The 25890-nt window shown below is 49.2% G+C and overlaps 1 protein-coding gene across 1 annotated transcript in view; it reads right to left on the reverse strand.

The window, feature by feature from the left end:
- Nucleotides 1–25663, reverse strand: part of STX8 (syntaxin 8) — an 83424-nt gene extending 57761 nt beyond the window's left edge. The window contains exons 1-5 of the mRNA XM_026043612.1: nt 25535–25663; nt 22539–22633; nt 20976–21086; nt 11286–11410; nt 9641–9733 (exon numbers count right to left, since the gene is read on the reverse strand). Of these exons, the coding sequence (XP_025899397.1) occupies nt 9641–9733; nt 11286–11410; nt 20976–21086; nt 22539–22633; nt 25535–25627 (517 nt within the window). The 5' untranslated portion in view covers nt 25628–25663. The remainder of the gene's footprint in view (nt 1–9640; nt 9734–11285; nt 11411–20975; nt 21087–22538; nt 22634–25534) is intronic.
- Between the last annotated feature and the right edge of the window lie 227 nt (nt 25664–25890).

A 25890-nucleotide genomic window follows, 5' to 3' on the forward strand; every position in this document is an offset into this window, starting at 1 on the left:
CCCCTGAGGCTACGGAGAGGACAGCCCCTTCTTCCAACCCATCTCTAACTCAAAACCTTTGCGTCCAAAAGCAGCAGAATATCCTACCTGAACACTTGGCCTCCATTCCATGCCTCACATGGCCCAGCTGCTTGTGGGCAACGAAACCTGCCTGACATTTTGAGCTGTGTTAAACACAGATTTGAACAGCTCTGCTATGGTGATTCTGGGCACATTCAGCCATATCCTCAGTCCTGAGCTCACTGCAATGTTTTCTACATGTTGGTTTCTACAGCATAAGGGCTGAGAAGTGCTGTGTTCCACTCAGTAACTATYGGAACAGGAGATAAAAATGGTAATAATAATTAGAAACACCAAGGATAGCTCTTAGCTCTTTCCTGCAAAGACCGGAGGAGGRAGAAGCCAGAACTGTGTTTGGGATAACATGAGACATGGGAGAATCTGTTAGGAAGAACTCACAAACTGACTTAGCAGTGAGCAAGTTCAAAGCACTCTTCAGATTCCAGCCATACCTCCCGATAACAACACGCCAAGAAACATGGGTTTGTTATTCTCTCCTGCGCTTTGACGGCTGGGGTTTTGACCTGATGRATTTTCTGGGAAACCTATTAAAGAGCCATTAAGTAGCCCCAGCCCACTCGCCAAAATCACCATGACACAGGAGCATATGGTTCCTACCAAGCGTGCCCTAAACCCGAGCACCTCCTCTTTCGGGCAGTGCCCGTGCAAGGCAGCAAGCGAGGCAGCACAGAGCACCCACCTACTTTTTCTTTTCCGTAAGCCATGAAAAGGTTCCCTAAAAATTGAAGGGACACAGGAAACATTAGAGCTGCGTGATCTTTGAAAGCATTAACTAAAGTGTTACTGCATTTCATTGCCACAAACAGCAAACAAGCCTAGGAAGAATGCTTGGTTTTCAAATAAGTGCTGCCTAATGGCTCAGGAGTAAAATGGGCAGAACTAGAGGTGAATCCTCATGTGCAAATGCTGAAGCAGAGCACGTCCCAGACACATCCAGCCTGGACTGGACACAAGGTTTAGGGAGCAGCACAGAAAGTCCCTGTGCTCTGCAGAGGGCTCCGGACAGGCTGGTCCCAGGGCTGAGAYCAACGGCACGAGGTTCAGGCAGGCCCAGGGCCGGGTCCTGCACCCGGCCACAGCGGGTCCTGCAGCGCTACCGGCCTGGGCAGAGCAGCCGGAGAGCTGGGACAGGAAAGGTCCCAGGGGAGCTGGTTGACAGGCGGCCAACAGGGAGCCCAGGAGGGCAACRGAGCTGAGAAGGGGCTGGAGCCCAAAGCTCACGAGGGGTGGCTGAGGGACCAGGGTTATTCAGTGTGGAGAGGAGGAGGCTCTGGGGAGACCTTATCACCCTCTACAGCTACCTCAATGGAGGCTGCAGGGAGATGGGGATTGATGTCTCCTCCAAAATAACTACGGACAGAACAAGAGGAAACGGCCTCAAGTTGGGCCAGGGGAGCTTCAGGGTAGATACCAGGAGGAATTTCCACATGGAGGGAGTAGCCAAGTGTTGGAACAGGCATCCAGGGCAGTGGCGGCATCACCGTCCCTGGCAGCGCTCAAGGAACGTGTAGATGAGGCACTTGGGGACACGGTTCAGCAGGAGGGTGTTGAGGGGCTCACGGTTGCACTCGATCATCATGAAGGCCTTTTCCAATCATTATGATCCTGTGAACTGGAACCCAGTCTCCCACATGCCGCTGAAGTCTTTCTATTCTTATTGAGCCAAAAGGCAGCGATGGCTCCCAAGGAGAACCAGCCRGATGGTTCACAGGAAGGTACAGTCGGTGAGCGCTGCAAGGCATCCCCAGCTCTGGCAAAGGCGGCTCTGCACGGCACCATGCATCTCTGGACGGTTCCTCCTACAACCGGAGGACCAGTTGTGTAGGAAAGGCCAGGATTTGCAATTACAGCTGCTCACACACAGGTATGGCCTCCACCAAAACGAGCCGTAAAGGAAACCAGGCCRGATCACTGTCTTTCTGCTTCTTTATGATGCCCGACAGTCACCCTAAGAAAGCAGGAGAGCATGACAGGAAAATAAAAGTCCCTCTCCTCGGTCTCRGGCCAAGATCCTGAACAGGGGGAAAAGCTAAATTAACAAGGAAAAATTCATCAGAGTGTTGAAATATCTACAGTTACAGTGAGGTTTTGTTTTCTTTTTAAACAGTTTAAATCAAATGCCTGAAAAAGCAGATGGGAAAAAACAAGAATCCTCTTGTGCTRAAAATGAAGTCCCGTATCCCTCGCAGGGCTTCGCGGGAGCCCTGCCATGAAACTAAAGGCCAGAGTCAGCAAGCGAGATGTTCGATATCATTAAAGTTATCAAGGAGCTCGCGAGAAAGCCTGCAGCTAATTTTTCCCGCACRCTAATTAGTGCCGCGATTCTGATGGCCGTGCAGACAGAGGGAGGAAGGCAGCTTCCCCCACACACAGCGGTGTGGGTGAGGTACAGATTGACTAACTGTGGAAAAATCCACATAATTGAGAAGACAAATGTTGAACAGTTATTTTACGGCTTGAACTATTCAAGGAAAAACGCTACGGGTGCCAAGAGGCCAGACAGACTCATTGTGCATGTGTGCGAGCGCGGAGGAGCCGGGCGAAGCGCAGAGGCGCTCGGCTTTTATCTGCTTCCAGGCTCTGCTTTGCTGCTCTATCTGCTCTGCGAGCACCGCGCAGAGCTACAAACAAACCCCGAAGAAGTGTCAGCAAACAGTGCTCWGGGTGCACAGAGCACAGCAAAAACGTACGCACGCAGGCTCGGTAACATAACCCTCGATTAAGCCATTTGGTACTTCCCATGAGAAGGCCCTGTTTTCAGTTGCTTAAAACGATGAATAGCTAACTACTAGGGATAAAGATTCCCAGCTTGGCTGTCTGCTTCCAGATGAATTTCTAAAAAAATTAATATATTAGAGTTGCAGCCAAAACCTCTCGGCCATTTCAGAACAATGCTGTTTTCTCCACGTTAAGACTCTCTTGTGGCCTCAGAAGCTCCAGGACCCCAATGCTTTCACATTAACACGTACAGAGGTTAAGGAGGGAGACGGAACTGGCCTCYGAAGGGGAACGAGTTGGGCAAGAACGCTGGGATACTGAATGGCAATTGCAAAAGCGAGGATTAGATGTTCAGAATGGGAGATAAAAGAACAAATTGGTAGAGGCAGAGGAACGGGACATTTGAAGGAAGCCAAGCTGCAGAAAAGAAGAGATAGGAAAGGAAACATGGACATGGTCATACAGGAAAATGAATGGTCTAGACCATGGCATGCTCTACCTCAGCTCAACGAGTGCAGCAGTCAAGAACAACATGGGTTGTTTAAGATCTCCCGTGATGGAGACTCCACAACCTCCTTGTACAGCCTCGTTCACCACTGTTGGAATGATTCCCTTTGTCCTTTTAACTCTGGCTGAGGTCAGCTGCTACTAGTCTATTCCCCCTTTCTCCCATTCTTCAGGGACTTTGCAGACCCACCTCAACCTTCTCTTCTTTGGAAGGGGTAACCCCTCATAGTTTGGCTTTTCCCTGCAGGTCATACCTTAGGGTTTGACATCAGCCTTTGTGTGTCCTCTGCGCGTTGCTCACACAGAACGTGTTTCACAACATGATGTTATTTGTTCCTGTTTAAGTTACAATCCACACACACCTATAAGCTTATGGTGATCTGTCCCACTCACGGGCTTCTCCTAAGGGTTAGTTTCTCATCTGGATCATGCTTACAGAGGCGTCACTCCTTTGCAGGTAACTCCACTGAACTTCCCTCTATTTTGTCATTAGGATCATTAGCAGGAATTGTAGCACCAATGTAATTGCAGTCTCTCCCATTTCTGTATTATGTGGGGCATTGAGCAAACCCACTATCCACCCCATTGTCCACATCCATAACAAAAATGCTCAACAAAACCAGAAAGACCAATGCAATGCAGGTCAAAACAGCTTCCTGCTCCAATTATGAGCCATCAGCTATTAATCTCTGGCTATAACTGCCCAATCAACGCCACATCTACGCTGTTGAAAAAGATGCATTTGGATCCTTACTGCTTACAAGAAAGTCTTGTGAGGTCACATCAAAACCTCTCTAAAGTCAAAATGGTACCTGCTTCTTTTCCCCTTCTCATAAAGCTCTTCTACAGAGTAAACTCAAACTCGTTTGAAAMAACTTGCTCTTAGCAAGGACATAAGCAACAGCCTCCACAGAGTCATCATCTCATGGGTACTTGCACAGGTGCCACTGCCCCTGGCCGCAGAATGGACGTGGAAGAGTTTCTGACTAGCAGGAGCCCGAGTGGCAACGCAAGACCCTTGGTCTCACCGTCGCCTCCGCCGCCAGCAGCACCCACCGAGAGCACACACAGGGCATCTCCCACGGCATCCCACGCGTGCAGAGCCACCTGCCAGCCTGAGCCGCCGCGGGCCCCAGCCAGGTGTCCTCATCGGGCTGCTGAGCCAGGCGTGAACACGGACCCACACTGCAGCCACCTCCCTGTTCAAGACTACCAGGAAATCATACGGATGCATAAACGCTGAAAATCCTGAGGCTGCCAACTCATGTCGTGTACTCACAAGGTCAGGAAACGGCACAAATAACGCTGCTTTGTGTCCAACCGAGCTTTCTGGTCACGCCACCTTGGGAAAGGTGACAATAAGAAAATAATAAAATAAGAAAATGAAGAGTTAAGGCTTCGTTCAGGTGCTCAACAAAGGATGTTTGATTCTCTTTCYAAAAATCCACATACATATAAGAAAACCCTTCTCTACACTTCCAAACAGTACTTCACAGTGGCCAGTATTTCATTACCACAAGCAYAGACCTCATCAACTGCTGCTAGTGGCAGTGCTGGAAAGCTCTGCTCTCCAAACCCCAAGACAGAGCTAGACGCACAGCAAGCCAGCGCTTTTCAAAGGGGTCGGGCAAGACGGGYTAACTAGCCTCGTGTGGAAACCTTGGGCAGAAGCGAGGACGTCTGGCTCTCCGACAAGGCACCCAGGAGCTGCAGCCACARGCCACTCGCCACCGTCGCCTTGTTGACGAAGCGTTTTCCAGCATGGAAGAAAGGGGAGACCGGGCCATTGGTGAGGAGGGCTATCCGGCCTCGCCTGTGGCACGTCCCACCTTCCGCGCGCTCGACACTGACACTGCGTATTCCACTATCTGCATGAGTCATAACAAAAAGCAACGGCTTGACACGGGCGTTAATTTTTCCCCTAAGAAAGGCTAATTCCAACTAGCATTGGAATAAAGACCGAACGTTACCCCAGTAAAACTGAAGTCATTTCTATTCTACACAATATGCTCAGGAGGCAGAATAAAAATCTATTTGCACAGCCCAAGGTCAGTCAAGCTGTGAGTGGTTGTTTTAAATGTGACTATTAAAAGCAGGCGTTTCTCCTCACGTTTTCAGAGGGCCTTATCCCGCCGGCGCGCAGCGTTCCTCAAGGAACGCGGGGCAGCTCCAGGCTCCAGCGGCCGGAGGGCTCACGGCGTCTCAGGAGGCAGTCGGTGCGGGCAGGATCTCAGCCTGCACGATGAGAACACAAGCCACGTAGACAAGGTGATGAGCGCTCTTTAAAAATTTGCATGTAATCTTTAATCACTCCTTATTTACATACTAATCCTAGCAGTGAGGTAATGTATCTGCAACCCCATTGGCTTCAGTCTCCCAACTCATACATATTACATATACAATGCTAAATAATTYGCATTATAGCAAAATGTTCTTAATAAACTGAAATGAGAAACTCCTTAAAGACCCTCTTTTGGTTTTGATTATGTAACGGTCACGTAAAATAACCTTTCAGAGACACATTTTAGTGGAAGAATATGGATAGTGCTCCCTGGACTAGAAAGGCCTGGCTGCAAGTTCCTGTATTATTTTCAGCAAGCTTATGAGCATCACCAATACTTCCACTCACTTCCTCTGATCTGCATACGCAAACATGCTGCTCTCTGTGTATGCACTCAGCAACCAGCACAGCAGGGCTCCCAGCTCACGTGGAGTCTCCAAACTGCATTTTGACGGTGGCCCAACATGTTAATGAAGGCTGAAAACCGGGTAAATCCCAGTTGCAAGTTTAAGAAGAAGAACTGGATCTTTGTTTTTCAAAATTTGACTGTTGTCTTATTGCTCATCTAATTAAACTGTCACTATGACAGATCACTTAACCATTGTTTTTTCATTTTAGGTAAGAACATCCTGGATGTTCCCTCTGACAGTGGACAGCATTGCCCTTACCAGAGGAAGGATACAAACAGTGGTCTGCTTTTGCAGCCTACCCATTTCAAAATATATTTATGTTCTCACATGAGTTTTAAAGCAGTAAGAAGAAGCTACTGCTGATGGTATAGACCAAGTGGGAAGTAACCTGGTAAAAACACCACACGCTGCAAGTTTTGCAAACTATCAATATTTACCATCCGCCATTAAGTGCACCATATTCTCGTGCAAGCATCCCACATTGGGAAAACATCATCTCCATAAGGGTAGAACAAACAGCATTCAGAAGCTCTGGAAGCATTCTTCCCAAACTATTGCACTAGATCACATTGCCTCATCAACAGAGCCAGAGGCCATTTACACTATTTTCTTGCTTTATTATTATTTTTTTTTCATGCAACAGATGAAAGGATTACAGAAAGCTTTCTGGGACCAAATTTGGAATTAATGATGGGAAAATTCTTTTGCTAATCCCCCATCTCTCCCACTGCTGCCAGACTCCTGAGGCTGGAAAAAAATATTGTCGCCTGGTACCCTGCTCCTATTTTGCTCATCAGTGCAAAATACTTCGCTCAGGAGGCTTGAAAAGGACCCTCAAGTTAGCACGGGGCTGTAAAGCCTCTCGGAGGGGCCTGCACTGCGAGTCTGAGCAAAGAACGGCATGAGACTCCGATTAAAACTTGGAAGCACCGCAACCAAATCAACGGGGAGGATTCCTGCGCTCAGCCCCTCCGCGCGGGCCCAGGGGAAGCGCTGGTGGGAATCGCCAGCCTTTCTCCGGGCGCGTGAGGCGCGCGGGGCGGCCCGTGGAGCGCGGAGCCGGGCGCCGCCCGGGCTGTCCCGCGAGGACGCTGCCCTCGGGAACGCGGGCGCCCGTGGGGCAGCGAGGCCCTTCGCGGCCTCTACCCCGGAACAGCAATTTCAGCCTCCCTCGGCCGCCTGGCGGGCGCAGAGGCACCCGGCCCAGCCAGGGCCGACGCGCGGGGACCGCAGCAACGGGCCCGGCCCCCCTGCAGGATCCCCACGGGGGACCCGGCGTGGCGGCTCGCCAAGGGAACCTGGCAGATGAAGGAGGAGAAGCCAGGTGGCCTGGGAAACAGTCACACTGCCGACCTGCTTGAGGCCTGCTGCACTATCAGGCACTATCGGCCTTTTTTTTTTTTATGCTGTTATCTTAAGATATGATGAGTTGCGGACGGTGAGAATGGCCCAAGCAGACTGGGAAGCACAACTTCCAGCTCCCTACAGAAGTGCCAGTGGGATGGAAAATTGGACTCCAATAAAAAGAAATAAATAAAAGGATGGAGCACTTTGAAGAGGACGAACTCCCCTGCCTTCCCACAGCACAGGTGATGCCATTATCACTCCGCACTAGGAAGGAAAGACATTCTGAATAAGGGGAAATTACAGGGCAGTTATGCTCATCAACCCTGGCTGGGCAGAGTGACACATTATTGGCAAAACGCCTGAGAAAAGTCTGTAGAAAGTTAAGCGCAGGACATAAAATACGACACRTGAAGGGAAAGAAGCCACTGGAAAATCCTGCTAGGGACTGCAGGCTTCCAGGCATGCCAATGGCAAGAAACGCTCCACGGCAGCCCCACARAAAACAGGATTGTGAATCGGAGACAACGCAGAACAGTGACGGCCTGGCGGCCGAGAAGCCGGGTGACCTGCTAGGTGTTTGGTGTCCCCACGTCCCCTCTGCTCCCGGCTGCCATCTCCTCCCGGCACTCTGGGAGCAGGACGAGCGCGGGCAGCCTCTCCTGCCTCCGAGCTCGGTGTGCAGACAAAGGCAGATAGGGAAATGCTCGGCACCACCRACGCTCGGGGAAGGCTCCCTCTTTGGAGGAGCGGCCGCCTACAGCTTACATAGGAGCTTGCACGAAAGCACTAGGAATTTTGCTTTAGAGTCAAAGACAAGTCAAACAAAACCAGCATTATTTGCAGCAGTGGTAAAAAGGAGGGTTGAACATACTCCCAAATTCATAGGTGTTCAAGGAGGAGCCTGGTGCGGCAACACAGAAATGCTGGGATACAATTTCTATAACCTTCAGAGTCCATAAGGATTTGGGAAATGTACCCGCAACCAGAGCGAAATGGGACACAGATCATATAATTTCCTAACAAGAAACCAATGTTTCAGAGAGAATTAGTAAACATACTCAGGATTCCCACCTGTTTCCTATTTAGGTCAGAAGAAACAATTAATACGACTTTTTAAACAACGCTTAATGTAAGAGACGCCTGAAACCAAGATTTCTGCTCGTGTGAGGCGGAGCATCAAAACACGACAAGAGTGCTCTGCGTAGCTTCTCCCCGCTGCGCAAGCCATTTCTTAACAATCTTAGTAAACAACGAAGTATTTCTGACATTCCATATTCCTCCTGGATTCAGTGAGAATACGGATACGAGGGAAACATGRGCAAGCCTTGCTCTCGCTTCATTCCCAGCTGAAACGGGGCTCCCACATAGTACTTTATGTTACCTAATTGTTCGCAGGGAACCCCCCTCACTGGGAGCACACAGATGGAGAAATGGAAGATAAAAAACAAAAAGGCAGGCCCAGGAAGAAGCCGAATTAAGCGTATCATTTATTAGCAAGTAAAAGGGCATTTACCTTCTCAGTGGTTAAGTACAAGGCGACCCAAGGATAAACCATATGGCCCAAGTCTTTGTGCAAGGGAGAAAACTGGCAGGATTCCAAGGCTTTAATTGAACTATTACCATATTGTAAGAAATGAAAAAGTCAGAGAGACCAGAGGATCTGCTCTCCTARGGACAGTTAATGTCATGTGAACAATTAAGTGAGTAACAAAGCACATTTTACTTGAGAGCAACTCCACCATTTAGATACGGGCTCAGTTTAAAGAAAATAGGTACCTTCCCTCTCAATGCTGCACTTAATCCAGGCCTGCAGTCAGTGCCATGAAATGCTCAAAGCCCAAGTCATCTGCAGCAAATAACACGATGCTTCTCCTTTCATCACTGGCTCGAGTCTTTTCCATTTAGTTAATCGTGAAAGACGCAGGGTAAGAGCACCCTAATGAAAGCCAGCAGCAAACAGACACTTACCTAGAAGAGACCTGTGCTCTTGGAGCATCAGCACTGGGAGCGTGGTATAACATGAACTACACAAAAAACCACTGAGCACCTATTTCGAGGCAGGCTTGAGGAAAATACACCAAGCACTGCACTTACATACGCACAAGAGGGTAGSCAGTATAACAAAGAAGAGTAACGAGGGCACGAAGAGAGGGAATCTGGAGGAGCTGTTGACACATCAACATGCGCAGAGTGTCTTGTTACTGCGTGGGGAAAACAGTGCAGTTCTCCAGGGACTAAAACCCACAACCTTAAATTAAAATGATGGAAAATGAGTGTCTATGGGTCTCACTCTTACCATTCTGCTCATCCAGCTCGTTCCCAATTTCCTGCCCCATTTGCTTTTGCCGGGATATGATTGAAGAAAGAGCATCGAGCCCAGCATCTTGTTCTGCAAAAGAAAAATGAAATCACCCGAGGAACAAAAGGGCTGAAACGACCACAGGCTACATACCACGAAGGAGGCAAAAGTGAAGATAAAGATCTAACCAGCGCTTAAAGAGTTAAAATATTTTAAGAAAACGGCATCAACGCTACATGAAAATTAATTCTTACAGCGCTCCCAAAACAAAGTGAATGATGGATAATTAATTTGTCTGCTCTGGCTGGGACATTTAGCTGAAGGGTCCCCAAAAAAATCCAAGAATTCAACATCCAGCTGTTACTCAATCCTAAATGCAGGAGATTTCCTGGCACAGACAGGCAGCCCCCTGATTAGCCTTTTTAAATTTTCCAAGAAACTTTTAACTTGAATAAAATACAAACAGGTGATGCAAGCGCCAAGGAATTCAAGGCGATTTGTGAAGCTGCAAGAGGACAGAGCGCAGAGGAAGGCCCAGCCCAGAGGGGACACAGGAGGGGCTGCAGCACGAGCAGCCCCTCGCCCTGTGGACACCCTCGCTACAAGCCAGCCAGTCCCACAGGTCCCGCGGAGGCCTCGGCCGGTGCCCCTGTCCCAAAGCTCTTCTCGCCCAAGGGGCGGAACGGCAGGAGGGGCTGCAGAGCAGATTGTCAGTGGTCTGATGAAGTGAAAAGCGGTAGCGTCACAAGACTTTGTGAGGAGCCAGGTGAGTACAGACAGTGAGGCAAGAAATTGTACAGCATGGCCAGAGCCTGTTCCCTTCAACAAGGCGAAGGTCTGGTCCCTGGACCRTTTTCAAGCCCCTGAAAGGACATCTAAGATATAATGAAAAGCTGGAGTTTCGGAGGTGCTGCCCTTCTCCTGGACATCTCTAATCTCGCTTTCACACGCAAATTAAAGTGAGCCTTATCTGCAGGCCCATTGCATCTGATCCCTCTCAATACTTAAATTACAGGGAGGTGGAGGCCTTAGCTCCCCTGCCTGCTGCTGCGCCCAGGCTGCCAATCTGCCATGCTCCCCAAGGCAGGGAATTCTCATCTGCTTCCAGGTAACAGTTAACGCTGCCCGGTGGGAAGCAAGCAGGGACACCTCTACACCCCGTTCAGCTAGGAGACCTCTGCTGCAGACTAAAACCACCGAGACAGTCAAAATCAGGGCTGCCCTGCAAGGCTTTAGAGCCAAGCTACACCCAGGAATGATTCCATCAGCATCTTCTTCCCTACACCCTCAGCTTCACTAAAATGGACACAAAAGGTAATCACTGAATACGGGAGCCTGAATAGAAAGACGCCTTACAAACTGATACACTCAGGAACAAGAGCTATTAACTGTTTCGGTGGTTTCTCCTTCATTCCATTGCTTCAATAGCAATGAGGACGTTTTTGAAAAGCTGCTTTAAGAAGATAGCCCTAGATAAGAATATTGCACAATACGGCCCTTTCAAATAGAGAAAACAACCACCTAGAATTTGACATTTCCCTCCGGGTAACACAACTGAGGTACCGCTTACTGCCTTGACTTTCTAAGAATGACTCACTCTCGGTCTTACCAACACTTCCATAAAACAAAAATGCTCTTTTACCTTGAATGATCCTTCGCTGCTGCTGCCTGATATCATCAAAGCCAAGCCCTCTGGTTTCCTCAGGTTCCTCCAGGAGCCATGGGTTGGTTACACCTCGTTTGACTCCTCCAGTCATTAGGCTGGAYCTGAAATCAAAATCAGTAAATTTTATAGTTTTAAACACGTATGTTATCTGTTCTGCACTCTGTGCACAACGTGAGTGCTGATGGAACCGCACACATCTGCCCCAACTCCATGCAGCTCTCTGCCATCCTGTCAGAAACTGTCCAAAGGAACCTAACTATCTCCAGTAACAAATACACCTGCAGGTGCCACAGCATTTCCAACCACAAAGACAGAACTACATTTGCAGTGAACAAAAAAGTCAACCTCTGTGTTAAAACAGACAACACACTTTTTATATGCTCACAGTATAAACAGTTTACGAGTAGAACACAAAGCTGTTCCAAAAAGAGGGCTGCTTGAAAGGCAYGTATTGTCAACGCATCTGCTCTACTGACTTCCAAAGACACTTCCCACCGGACAGGGCCTTCGACACACCGCTGCAGATGGGGCTCACATGAGTTGCCAGTTGTGGTTGCTCCCGAGGCTGCCCCAGGACTGCAATTCCCAGGGGGGCGGCAGGAGTCACGCAGCTGCTCTGCTCTGTTGCCCGGTTTGGCACAGGCGCGAACAAGAAGCCAGGCACGCGCTCTTAAATGTAGAAGTAATCAAGTTATGGGTTTTCTCTTAAAAGAATTATGACTTAAGGCTGTTGGCGTTAGAGACACTTCCCTAGTTACACCAGAAAACAAGTTTTTCATGTCCAAGGTACATAAATTTGAGTCGTAAAAGGAAATGCCACTTAAATATTTTCCTCGGTACCAGATTTCGGGTTCTCTGCTTTCCGCTTCTCATTGTGCTTTGCTACAAGATAAATATGCAATGACAGACCACAAGGCACACAGACCCGGAGCCGCTGCTCCGAGCTGGGYGGCACCGCGGGGCCGCTTCCCGAGAGCGAGCAAGGGGCTCTGCTTCCCGCTTTGCTCTCAAACTCCTCATTTCATTCCCATTTTTACCCTTTTTCTCAAAAGGCTTCCCCAAAACAACAACAGAAAACATGTTTAGTATTTCTCAAAAAATATTCATAAACTTATTGCGCTGAGACTTTTTAATTAGTTTGAGTCTGGGCCTCTTCTTGTGATACACTGAAATACTGTAAGAAACAAACACGGGCTCGAAAACACTTTGTGGTCAAACTCTTACCTCAAACTCCATATCACAAACGCTAATTAGGCACAAACATCAATGCAGAGAAGTTAAATACACTCTTTCTATAARCAGTTTTCCTGCAATACTCTGGGAGGACGACCGAAGTTTTATGCCAAAGACATTTAAGCAAAATCCAGGACTTAGGTCAAGGAGTCCTTTGAAGAATGATGGGGAACTAGAGACATCTCCTGTCCATGAAATGAACTACCACTGCTGAAAACGAGTGTGCATCTCTAGCACGCGAGTGTTGGGTTGTCCATAAACAACACACACACGTCCCCATTTGTGCCCACTGCACTACACATTCCCTACTATGTCCAGGGACACTTGCATTTATGACCACTTAATTTGTTCCCACTAAAAACTTCAAGTATTTGTTCATCTGCCCTTCAAAGTAATGGACCTGCTGGGAACAGAAAATTAATTTTGTTCCTGCAAGACTAAAAAGTCCTCACTGTAACTCACAAAATCTCACTTTAATCATGTTGGAACATTATTCAAGAGCAGAACCCAAGCTGCTTCAGTCCGCCAACAACCAGCTGGCTTTCATGAGCAACGTCTGAAATGGAGTAGCTGCAATATTTCTGTATTTCATCCCTTTGCACCTCCATTAAATTGTACATATATTCCCACGTAAGGAGATCGGGTTTGATTTAAACAAAGGTTTGCAACCCTGAAGCACAATTTTATGTTTTTTTTTTTTTTACATTTCTTCGTTGCTTTGGGAGGGGGACTAAACACACTCTCATATTTTCCCAGTCTTGTGACAACTGCTACCCGGCGCACACGTCTCAGCGTAACAGACCGTTACCCTTTGGGGACACGAGGAACATGGCAGTGCATTCCRCTCGGCAGTTCCTCTAGAATGTCCACAAAACCTAGAGTTAACAACACTTGACAAAAAAATACCTAAATAAAGCAAATGGAATGTAAGGCTCCCTCCTAGCTAACAAGGAGGCAACTCCGCAACCATTTCTGCCTTTAAAAAAGCCAAGGCAAGCAAATTTGAAATAATTTGCACCATTCTCTCTCTCCCCACTAATAATCCGCCCTATTCTTCTAGGTTGGGTCATGACAAGTGATCTGCTCGTTACAATAATCTTTTTGACATGTTTGGTAACTACCTCCCCACACAACGCAGCATAACTTCCTATTTCCTCTGATCTTACCATGTTTCGCTTTGGTGGTGTGAAGATTAAAGCTTATCCAATTAGCCACCCACTGCCTCCGCCAAGTTAATCACGTAAATCTCTGAAACCGTCACAGAGCAGTGGAGTGTGCGGATAGCTTTTGATTATAGGAGCAGATTTAACTAATTACAAGGCTTAGCGGTGTGCCCAAGTATAAAAGATGATGGGGTTTAAAATCAGGGAGCTCTGTCAGTGCCGAGCAAGCAGGGCTTATCTTCCCGAAGGCATTGTTTCACCGCTAATTCTTATAGAACTCCCCAAGTAACTTAGATTAGTCAAGCAGTGCTTACTTTAGACCGAGGCCACACATCAAGGCTTGCAGCTTTGCGGGGACGATSAGCAAGACTGCACGTCCGACGAACCCTGGCTCTTACAACACGTGGTGCCGGCCGCCCGGACGTGCCCTCGGCGGCACAGCCGCCCAGCAGCTCCCTTTGAGGCGCTCGAGCTGCGCGGCCACGAGCGCAGCGCGGGCATCCTCTCACTTACCCTTTCATTGCTCACCCTGGCTGGCAGAGRGTTTTAGGAAGCTTTGAGCTAGCAAATGAAACAATAAATATTATTTTGACATGGGGATATGAAAACTCTTCTCCAAAACGAGGAGAAAGCACGTGAGCACAGGCACTTCCAAAAAGCCCATCAGGAACCTTCGCAATTGCAGGACTTCGCGCCAGAACCGTTCAAACACGAGGCCTAGAGACCAGGACAACTCTCCTGGTGCCAGGAGGCCATTTCCCAGGCTCCTCCTGCACATAACGAGGAGCACATCTCCCATTCGAGAAAACGCCACCTTGCTCCTGATGCCATTTATCAGACTGAGAGGGGGGCTGATCAACACAGGCAAATACCCAAGGAGAGAAGGTAGGGAGGAGGGGGCCAAACTCTTCTCAGTGGTGGCCAGTGACAGAAGAAGGGGCAATGGGTACAAGTTCTATCTCCATGTGAGGAAGAGCTTCTTTGGTGTGAGGGTGCCCAAGCCCTGGCCCAGGCTGCCCAGGGAGGCTGGGGAGGCTCCTGCTCTGCAGATCTCCCCAACTCGCCTGGATKCGACCGGGTGCCCCAAACTCTGGGTGTCCCTGCTGGAGCAGGGGTTGGACTGGATGATCTCTAGYGGTCCTCTCCACCCTCAGCCTCTGTGCGAGCCTGTGATGTGCGGCTCAGTCCTCCAGTCGTGCTGGTTTTCGCCAGGGCCAAGCGCAGCCGAGCCACTGGAAGAGGTGCCCACAGGGCCCGCGGGCAGCTTCACCGTGGGGCAGCCCCATGGCACCCGCAGCCCAAAGCTTCCCACCTGCACTTAGCGCWGACCTCACGCTGCCCGCAGAGGGCCCACGGGCAGGGCGGGCGCCCCACGCTGCTCGCCCTGCGGAGCTGGCAGCCTGGCCGGCTCTGCCATCAACTGCACYGAGGAGACACTGCCACAGCCGGGCAAGCATCTCCCAGATGTTATCTGGAGAACCCTGTTTACACTCATTTTATTACACAGCAGCCTCACCTTGCCATATGAAACCCAAAATATACACTGCCATAAACGCTTTCTTCAGAGCAACCGCCACTTATCTGGATATGGGACGTTATCATCTTCTTTCTACGTCCCTCTTACTTTTTTACGCAAGAATTGGGCAAAGCCCGATCCTACAGATACTGTAAAATGCTTCATGCAAGCCACATCAAAGCAAAGCCTCAYCTCCACAGCCCACTTGCTCTCCTCGGGAATGGGGGAATTATAAAGGAAGGGGGAATTCTTCATAAAAAGAAATTGCATCTTATGCAATCACAGCCAGAGGAAAGGACAGCCGTCCTTGGCGAGACCCGCTTTGTTCTGCACCCCAGATGGGCTGCAGCTACTGTAGGGACAAGGTGCAGGGCTGTGTTCACACTCAGGCCTCTGCCCTCGGCTCGGGGCTCAGATCTCCCTGACCACAAGAAAAAAGAACATTAGCCCCCGAGCACGTCACGCTTGGCGTTCCTTCCCACTGCAGATGCAGCACATTTCACAGGAAGCCTATGTCGAAATCACACAGTCATAGTGCTGGACACAGAAACGGYTTTTGGCGGGGAACTTCAGGCAGTTTTGAGAGAACTTAAAAGAGGCCAAACATAAGGCATATAACGTAAAAGTAGTTTAGCCTTGAAAGCTGCCCTTCTAGTGACATTTTTTCCTGTGACTAGCCAGCATTAATCATTACCAACAAGCAGGCAGGCACAACGGGCAGCATAAGGTCTGAGAATTAAAGACTTTGATTCACTTTTCTCCAGTTCTTTGCTCTTTGTTACGACACAAGTACATTCAATCTCCCCACAACCATGGTCCTGACCGCAAGGAGCTCATTAGAGAAGCTCGCCTCCCAAACCAGCCCTGAGAAGACTCCCCCATCGTCCTGGAATTTCCCTTAAATTCCAGGTGAGCTCAAGAACCTTCAGCTTTTGCAGTAGGTGGAGRGCCACCTAACACTGCTGGAAGCTGCTTGCTCCGGCGCATGTTTTTCTCCGCATCTACCATGTAAGTGCTCCCAGATGCAGAGTGTTACCCAGAGCTGGTTCAAGTACCCAGACACAGCGGAGGGGTTGCGAGGAGGGCACCGATGCAGGGGCAACCAGGCTGCCTCGTGACTGCGCAGCCAAAGACACTCGAAGGGTCCACTGCCCGGGCCCAGGATCTGAKCTACTGCCTCACGTGTTCCCAAGAATGGCTTTCTGGACAGACAACCTGCCTCTTCTGGCAGCCTTACTAGAAGCTGGTTTTGCTGATCTTCTAGGCACAATGTTAACTGCACTTGCTATTGGAGCATTGCAGCTACAAACACGATGAACACCAGTAGTGACTGGGGGCAAGGCAGAAAAGCAAGGAATGTTCTACAGGCACCCAGAATCCCTGCTACTCCCACTCGCCTTTTCCAAAGAGCACTTCCTCCTCCGTAAATAAGAACCAGGTTAGTAAAGGTATTCAAGCACCTAATGGCTTACTGATTAAAGTCAGACATCCAAATGCCTATTGACATTAGCAACTAATTATCTTATGTTTGATAGGAAAGTACTTAAATGTGGGTTAGTGTTTATTGTGTTTAAAAATAGAATATGGACACTGCTGAAAGTTACCAACAGGTTTATTACTTGAGGTGTTTTGTGTCCCACGACGATTTCATTTTTCTGTGTGTTCTGGTATCGAAAGAAAAATGTCAAAGTACACACAACTTATCTACTCACCAGTCTTCTCCACATGTATCCACATATTGACAATGTGATCTGAAAGAAGGAGGGATATTGCCTGTTCATTTGCCTCTGCAGATGTCCAAAGGCTKGCAGAAGCTTGATATTATGCACGATTCCCATCAAGGTAGCATTTCCAACTGCTTTTTCTAGCTTTTCCTTTCAAATGGTATGAATAACCTGGGACTCCTGTTCCATCAAAGTCTGTTATAAGAAACCATGCAAATCTCTTTACAGGGAGAAATGAGAGGAGAAGACACTGAACCTGTTTAATGAAAGCCAGTTAAAGAAAATTTAAGTGACTCTACTCAGAGCCAGGTAAACAGCACAATCTTTCCCCTGGAAAATTCCAGTTGCATCTTAATTAAGGGCGACAACGCCGGAAGGTAAACTAATGCTATACCAAACGAATGTAGTGTCTGGCCCTGTGTTCTGGCCCAAGTTGTCACTTAGGATAAATATTAAGAGCATTAAGGCAACTGTACTTCACATTCAGAAACAGCTTTACAGCAGTTTTCAAAGGATGTAAAACTCACTGAATGGTGACCAAATATAAACGAAGATTAATTCTAGGGAAACCTTCACAATTATAGGCCATGGGGACAATAAATATGTGATCAGTGGTGCAAGAAGGTTAATGAAAGGAATGACTGCTGGAAAGAAAAAGACTCCTGAAAATTTGTGCTGTCACATCAGAGATGGATTAGATACAGAAAACCAATACAGAACGAGAGAAAAGTGTCACTGCTAGAACTTAATCAAACATCACGCGCTGATTTTTCTGTGCAGCGGGTAAATCTCTCTCTCAGGCTTCAGACACACTGAAGAGCAGCCCTTGCAGTTTGCTAAAGCCCAGAGCAGGTTGTTCCAGAGGTCTGTAACAACTCTGAAGAAACACAGTGCTGCAAAAAGCAAATGAACCGGATTAGAAGCTGTCGTCTCCTGTCCTCACAAACACTATGGCAGGCAGAGGAGATACAAACTACTTCCTGACATCCACARGGGCCAGTTTCAAGCAAGAAACAGGAATTTGGCTTCCTTGCCAGTAACTCAGGCCTTGGCCCTGCCTGCACCACTGACACAAGGCCTCCAAGGAGGGCTATGGAAGGGGTGGGCAATCACCAGGCACTGGGCTGAGAATTGCTAAATTAAAGAAGTTAAAAGAGAACTATTAAATACCAAGCCCTGCAACGCCAGAAAACCGTCCCTGATGTTATCTTGTGTCGGAAAACACCGTCTTCCCTGGTCACTTCTAACGGAGTCTGAAGCTATCCTGGGATTCAGCTATTTTCCTCCTCTCTGCCTCAGCCCTCGGTGCCGGGCAGCGCTGGGTGAAGCCGCTGCCCTTGGTCAGTCTCACAGCAGCCCCGTCCTGCGAAGCCACCCGTGGAGCCCGCGTGCCGCAAAGCCACGGCCTGCAGCTTACAGCCGCTCGCGCACCGATCCACGCCGGCAAGGCGCAAGAGCTCCTCGCATGTTCAGTGCCCCAGGAACGCGGTGTAATTCATATCCAAGAGCAGGCCGAAACCTGGAACAATCAATGGAGCAGAGGGAAGCCTACAGCTTAACTCACCGTAGCGGCTGGTGCACTGACAACATTCAGTTTCTTCAAGGTGATGAACTGCAAGGGAAATACTTGGGAAATACTTGGGAAATCTCCAGCCCCCCACTGGAGAACAAAAGGGAGCAGCAGGARCCGAGCGGGCTGCAGCTCCGACTCAGTGTGTCCCCGCAAAAAGAAATCGCCCGGCCCTATCCCACCTCTCCATCATCCTACGCTGGGATCCGCGCAAAACACGACCACGCGCTCCTTCCTGGGATCAAAGGAGATTCGAGACCATAAGGAAAACTATCAGTGAGACCTGGAGATAACCCCAGKAGCTGCACCGAAATACACAGTGAACGGGTGAAAAAAAATCATCTTATTCTTAACATTAACAGCACTTTCATCCACACTTCATTTTCACACTGCATTAAAATAGCATGAAAACCATCTCTGCCTTTTTCAAGCACACACCCCTGAAAAATTCAAAGCCCACAGGAAAAAATAAAAAGGGCCTTTTTGCTTCAAAAGCAGTRATTTTTTATAACTATATGAAGTTTTGTTCTGTCCTAAGAATGAGGACTGACTGAAAAGGGGGCAAACCCTCCGGGAAGGGCTCTCGTGCTCTGTCTCACGCAGGCCACGTTGCACGTGCATGTGGAAAGGGCAAAGCTGTACACCTCCAACTGACAAGACCCTCAGGCTGAAGGTGAATACAGTGCCCTTCCAAATGCTGCGGGGACAGGGCCAACCCCTTCCCCACTAGCCTACTACTATTAAAATGCCCCACAACCTGCTCCAGGAGCCCCTGCCCGTGCTGCCTGCGTTACGTCTGCCACGCGTTCATCAAACAGGTCCAAACAGCTGCTGTTTTCTAGGCACACACACGATTTTCTAGAGAAGCACGTTCACAAGAACGACAAAGYGAGCACACCAGCTCACAAGTGACTTTAAACTAGAATTTTTACTACTTCCAGGCTACAGACAAGGGCAATTTCACCACCCACGGAAACACAACAAGCTCAGCAGTGACCCAGAGGCTGCAGCTTCCCCTCTCTTCTGCAGCATTTTGAAGGACAGAAGATTAACCGAGTCTGCAGTGGAAAAATTAGCGAGAGCAAACGCAATTATCCGCACTGGAATTTAGCCAAAGCTGTAACTCTCTCAAGCACGGCAGTATTCAGTGACCTGCAGAGGGCCCGAGTACAGGCAAGTCGCGCCGCTCGGTAGCACAGCTTTGGATTTTGGGCATGAATGCTGGCAATAGAGACCAAAACACATCAGGCAGCGAATCACGAGCACGAAGTGGCCCCCTGGCACGCAGTACCCCAGCCCTAATCCTGCACTAAGAGGGCCAATCTATCCCGCTCGGCCTGCGGAGGAAATAAGTTACAGCTTCACTTTGCTGTCACTTGGGAACAAAGCTTATTCCTTGCTACCTCTTTTGCCTTCTGCTTTCCCAGTAACAAATTCATCGGTCACAGGTTTGAAGAAAACCAAACTTGGTATCTAAGAAGGACAGAAAACCTCTCAGATGTGAAGTACTTGCATGAATTTTCTTAGGAAGTTGCACACATGCTTACAGAGCAACTCAAGCTGTTCAGAGGCAGCCGGGCAGCAAATACCTGCATGTGGAACGTCGTGGGCAAAAAGTCAGCACTGTTGTAACTAGAAACACATAAAATTCAAAAGGCTGACGATGAATCATTAGAAACAATCCATCCCTGCAAAAGCTGCATTCAAAGGCATCTCACAAACAGCTCTGTGAACCTTTGCCCGGCTGTGCCGAGGCGCTTTGCGAGTGACGCTCTGCGGCTCCCCCACATCCAGCTGCGGGGCTGCTTGCAGCTCGTTAGAGCAACTCAGGCAAGAGGTCTGAACTCCACACTTCCACCAACGGCTCCCACGTTCTTCCTGCTCAGTTAGAGACCATCCTGGATGGAATATTTCTCAAAATGAGATGACAAACGTAACTCCTTCAATTGGAAAGGGACCGTGTAAGATAGAGCCGCATGAAGAGAGGACAACGTTCGGGCTATTGACCGGTCCGGCAGCAAACAATTCACTCCAAGACATTGTTCTGTGCTGCTCTGATATAACGAAAATGGAAACTAAAGCGTATTCCCTTTGAAAGCACTCTGCTGATTCCAACAAAACAAATAAACGACCATTGCAGAACCTTTTGAAGCTTAGGCTTTGTCCTAACAGGTATTTTCCCACACAACGCACATAAAGACATCAGGCCAGCTCAACATAGTCTCAATTAGACGATAAAGTCAACCGTTACCACTTCCAAGCAGCTCCATTGATTTGGGTCTTCTCCAGCCTTGGAAGACATGTCTGATATCATCACTAAGAACGGGACAAGACTTCTGAAAGAGCAGAGCTGTGCTTTGCTGCATGCAGAGGGAGATGAACTCTGTGGATGCATCAGTGTTACCTTCAGACACACTCAAAGCACAAATCACACTGCACATGTAAGGGACACCGTCCTACCTTATGACATCTGGTTCCGGGCCTTCGTTCTTGTAGGACGCCTGCAGTTGCCTGTGTCGTGTGAGGAGGTCGTCCACCAAGTTCTGCCTCCTGTCCCCCTCCAGCTGCGTGCTGGTGGCGCTTGGTTAAGGTCAAACTTTAAAAGAAACGTTACATTTAGCACCGAGAGGATCACACATGTGGCCAGCTAATGGTGCACAAGTGGCTAATATTGCATTGTCAAACTGGAATTTTCCAAATCGGAGAAAAACAATTTTCAAAGATCAGAATATATACCTAAAAATACGCTCATCTTCATATAGATATAAGCTGTATTATCGATCCAAGTCAGACTTGGTCATGAAGACTACCAGAATAACCGCTTTAATTCAAAAGGATACAACACCTAAACAAAAATAAAGTCACCCAATTCTGCATGAAATCTGTTTTTATTCTAAACATGTTTCTGAGGATTGCGAATCTCAAAGAAAATGGCTTCAGAAATAGTGACCTTCCCGATCTCAAATTAAGGATGAAATTGGGAGGGTAAATACTACCAAATCAGCCTAAGAGTTCAGAATGGTTTCTCCATAATCCAACAGGATAATTCTTTCATTTATTACTATGCAAAARTACTATGCAAGTGATCTGTGCTAACAGTGACGATGCACAACACCCGTGCACGGGTCAAGCTTACGGAATGAATGACTTTTCCGAAAGCAGCTCTATCCTGCACAGCCTTGTAAGTACTTGAGAGGATGCAGGCAGCCCCGAAGCAGACGGCGCTGCTGAAATCACCCTTCATGTCTTATTTCACCCAAACTGAAGCTCATCACACAGACCCCAACAGTAGTTCTCAACAAAGTTCAGTACATGAAATAGTGAAAACAATGAAAAAATTCACTTTGAGCATCGGTTTCCATCTACAGTTTATCCTCAGGACTCCTTTGCAGCAGCTAAGGCGGGAGAAAAAATAATCCATTCAAGTGTCTCTGCTATACAAGRTATCTTGCAGGACCATCACTCTGACAGTGGCAGGTCTGCGGCTTTCTTCATCAACCTCAGCAACGTGCATTTTGAAAGAGTACTCTCTTTCTAGTACTTTTAAGGAGATTATGCACTAGCCACAGGGATTTGTCCCTTGCAGCAGCATCCGCTTGCTGCAAGGTACTCACGCGACAGGGCAGCTGCACCCACCATCCCCAGGGTTTTCACAAGGCTCACGCTAAGACAAGATCCCTGCTGCTGCAGGATGCTCSAAGTGACCACCCCTTCAGCAAATTAGCTTGTTTCTGAACAGCCWGAGCAGCCTCCCACCTGTAGAGAGCAGCAGAGCCACGTCAGGCCCTAGGGACTAATAATAACCCTACAAGAGAAACCTGTCTCTTTTTTTTACACCGAGATGCTGCCGAGGTCACCGCCCCGACGCTCGTTAGGCTGGTTTACATCTGGACGGCCACATGCGCACGAGAAAAACAAACCCAAACCTCAAGGCATCACTGCCCAGCAAGGCCCAACCACAGCGTGTTTTCCTCGCCCTCCTACGGCACGGGAAGGTCACAGAGACGATGTTTACACGGATACATCTGGTGCGTCGACACCGCCCGAAGCAGCAAGTCCTTCAGCTGATCAATCCTCTCCTTGAGGCTCTGCAGGGATGATCTGATGGCCACATTGAGCTGAAGGGGAAGCAGAAAGATTTGTGGCTGGGCTTTCATTCGCAGGGTTTCGTGCTCCCACGCGCAGGTGACAGCACAAGCAGCCCCAGGGACGCTCCCCTCCAAAGGGACAGGAGCGACCTCCAGAGCTGCCGAGGGAACAGCGCAGCGAACTGCTCCGCAGGCCGAACAATTCCATAAAGGGGGCCGGTTTCGCAAACACTCTTCTAATGCATTAATGCTGTTTAAGGAGAGAGCTCTCTTTCAAGTCTTTATAAACAGATTCCTTTATATGGGCAAAATATTTCAGCACATTTTAATATTTTCCAGTTACTTTTCCAGTTCTTCCCTCTGATCTTTAATGCAAATAGAGGCGCCAGCTTCTGCTGTCATTAGGTTTCTTGCCCAGCACTCATGATTACAGAGGCGGTTGTTACAGGTTTGGATCTCTCCTCCACTGAGCTCTTCCCCAAGAAATTCAGATTTATTTCATTTTATTTTTCAGTGCCCTCCAGGACGCTGCACTTCRTCTTGCTGCTGACCTGCCCCAAGTTTACATGGGTCTGGCCTTACCAAAAGGGCAGTCAAATCATGCACGTTCCTTCCTGCCCTGTCTGAGGCCTGTGGGAATTCTCCTCTTCCTTCCCCCAAATCAGGCTGACATTATCCTCCAGGTTGCTTTTTTCCTTAAATTCCTTCCCATTACAGTTATCTGGCACRTAACTAGGAAAATCACATTACAAAGGCAAGGCATCCTAATTAGGAATTGTGTCCTCCTTATAGACAAGATATTACCCATGCTGTGGGTAAYAGTCGTGAGCAAACTCAGGTGCCCCGAGTGCTGAAAGGGCAGGGAGGAAGGAATATTTGCCTGGGCTCTCATTTCCGTGCTCCGGCAGCGTCGCGCCCGACACACGGGGCAGCAGCGCGGAGAGGACGGCRGGCACATGAGCCGCCTCGGGACAACTTGCCAGAAACTGGCCAGGCAATTTCTTCCCTGGCCAGAGAGTGCCCTGTAACAACACACTGCACTATTCCACTGCCTTTWAAGAAAAAAGATACGAACCAAAACAAATCCAAGCAGCGAAAGTTCAGGCACCTCAATAGAGATGAGTTGGCGATCATGGAGGCGAGTGCTGGCTTAAAACACCTCCCTAAAGTGCTTTCTTTCTTTCCATTTTAGCTTTTATGCTCTATTTTTATCCAGCAATAACCAAGAAGGGCTTTTTTTAAGCCATACTAATGGTAAAATACTATAAAAATAAAAAGCTGTTTACATTCTCCCTGCCAGGCAAATGCTGTACAAAGACTTTCTCGCCGTTAAATTGTTTGCTAATCGTCGAATATATGATTGCTCAGCCATGGATTTCTCAACATGGGTTTCTGTTATGAAAACAGCTCTTTCATTGTTGGAAACTTGTTTGTAGTAGAATCAAGCACTGCCAAATATTCATCTTTAACTGTTAATGGATTAAGGGAAATGGCACTTGGAAAGCACAGAGCATGGAACAAATGATTTTATGAAGAAGTCAGTCAAGTGTGTAATGTTTCCATAAAACATAACCCAGAAGGGTTACGGTGCAGGAAAGGCTTCCAACAGCACTCGTGCCACCTTCCTTTTTTTGCCCAGGCACGTCACAAACAACAGCGATGCACAACGGGGACCTTTGTCCCCTATAAACACACAGGAATGAAGCCGGAAGCTTTTTGGTTGTTGTTAGGCTTCCATCCCTGGAATCTACATGCACAACTTCCAGCCCGCGCCGTGTGGCGAGCCGCCGCTTCGAGCGCTGCTTCCATGTGCCAGCCCGCACGTCCTTCCAGAGCCAGGGAAGGGCGTTCCCAGGCCATCCCTCCCTACTCTGCTTTTCYCGCCTCCTGAAACTCCCTTGCAAGTCAGGCCTGTCCTCGGCTCCCTCACTGATTATTTCTACAAGCCTGCACAGCTTTCTCCAAAATCTCAAAAACCACATTATGTTTTAAAAGCTCCCCAAAATGGGACTGGTGAAGGAGGCTTCACATCACACGGCAGCCCCACTGCACGGGGCAGTCAGTCAGCTGAGTGCATCGCTTGGTGCTTTTAACGATGCAAATTACAGCAAAGGAACACCCCCTATTATCGAGTGTGCAATATTCAGAACACCTTCCACGCGCGCCCCACGTAATGCAGGCGGGGCAGAGCTGACGTCSTGCCTCGCAGACAGGCGAGGAGGTTCCTGTGGTGCTTGAAGRGAAGGACGAGGCTTGTAGCTCGACAGCCAGCACCCTCCTCAGGTTCTGTCTTTTGTTGCTCCACTTAATCTTTCAAGCAGGGAGCACAAAAAGGTGGCAAACCTGAAAATACAAGCGGAAGCGCCAAGGCTTGCTTCTCATCTGGGTTAAACACCGCACTCGGCTAGAAAAGCCATAAGGAAAAACRGGACACTGCGCGATTCCTGTGGGAGCAGTGGCAGAGGCGCTGCGGGAGGGAAGGGGCTGCGCGGGGCGGCGGGGGACACGCGCAGTGGGGGACACGGGGGGCAGCACGGAGGGGGGACGTGCGGGCCGGCCCCGGCCCCGCGCCTGCTCCGCCTGCCCTTCGGCAGAGCCGCGGGACCCTCCACGGAAGCTTCGCTGCTCCTACAGCCAGACACACGTGCAGGACGTCGGAAGGCAGATACCAACCGGGAAACCCTGCTCTTGTTTGCACTATGACCACCTTACAGAACACACAGATCATCGCTACTATTTATTACCCTAACAATTCGGGTAACAAACGCTTCTCATGAGATCACTAAGTTTTCCTTTGTTTTTTCTGCTCTGAGAAGAGGCTGTTCAGGACGGCCACAGGCAGGGCGGCCTGGCAGGCGCCGCTCGCCAAGACGGAGCCGCCCGAGCCCGCAGCGCCGGCACCCAGCTCGGTGCCCCGTTCCCGCCYGCTACCTTGGTCGCGCTCTCCCCGTTCCTCTGGCAGCGGTTTCGCTCCTGGATTTTCTCAGCGACCTCGTGCGCAGCCTGACAGGTGGCATCGTACATGAGGAGCCTGCGGACAGGGCGGAAGCGGCTCGGCTCAGCTCGGCTGAGCTGGGCTCAGCTGAGCTGGGCTCAGCTCGGCTGGCTGGGCTCTGGGTCTTGCGCGGCCCCGCTGCCCCTTTCACCGGGACCAGCCAGTCCAGCTGCTCTTCGCGGGGACACGGGCCCCGCCTGCCACCCGGGGCCCAAACCCGAACGGAGGGCAGGGGAGGCCCCGTGGCCGCGGAGGGGCTGCAAGGGCCGCCCTCCCGCCCGGAACCCAACCC

Source organism: Nothoprocta perdicaria, unplaced genomic scaffold (assembly GCF_003342845.1).
Source record: "Nothoprocta perdicaria isolate Ctin4 unplaced genomic scaffold, notPer1 scaffold_331, whole genome shotgun sequence".
Taxonomy (NCBI): Eukaryota; Metazoa; Chordata; class Aves; order Tinamiformes; family Tinamidae; genus Nothoprocta; species Nothoprocta perdicaria.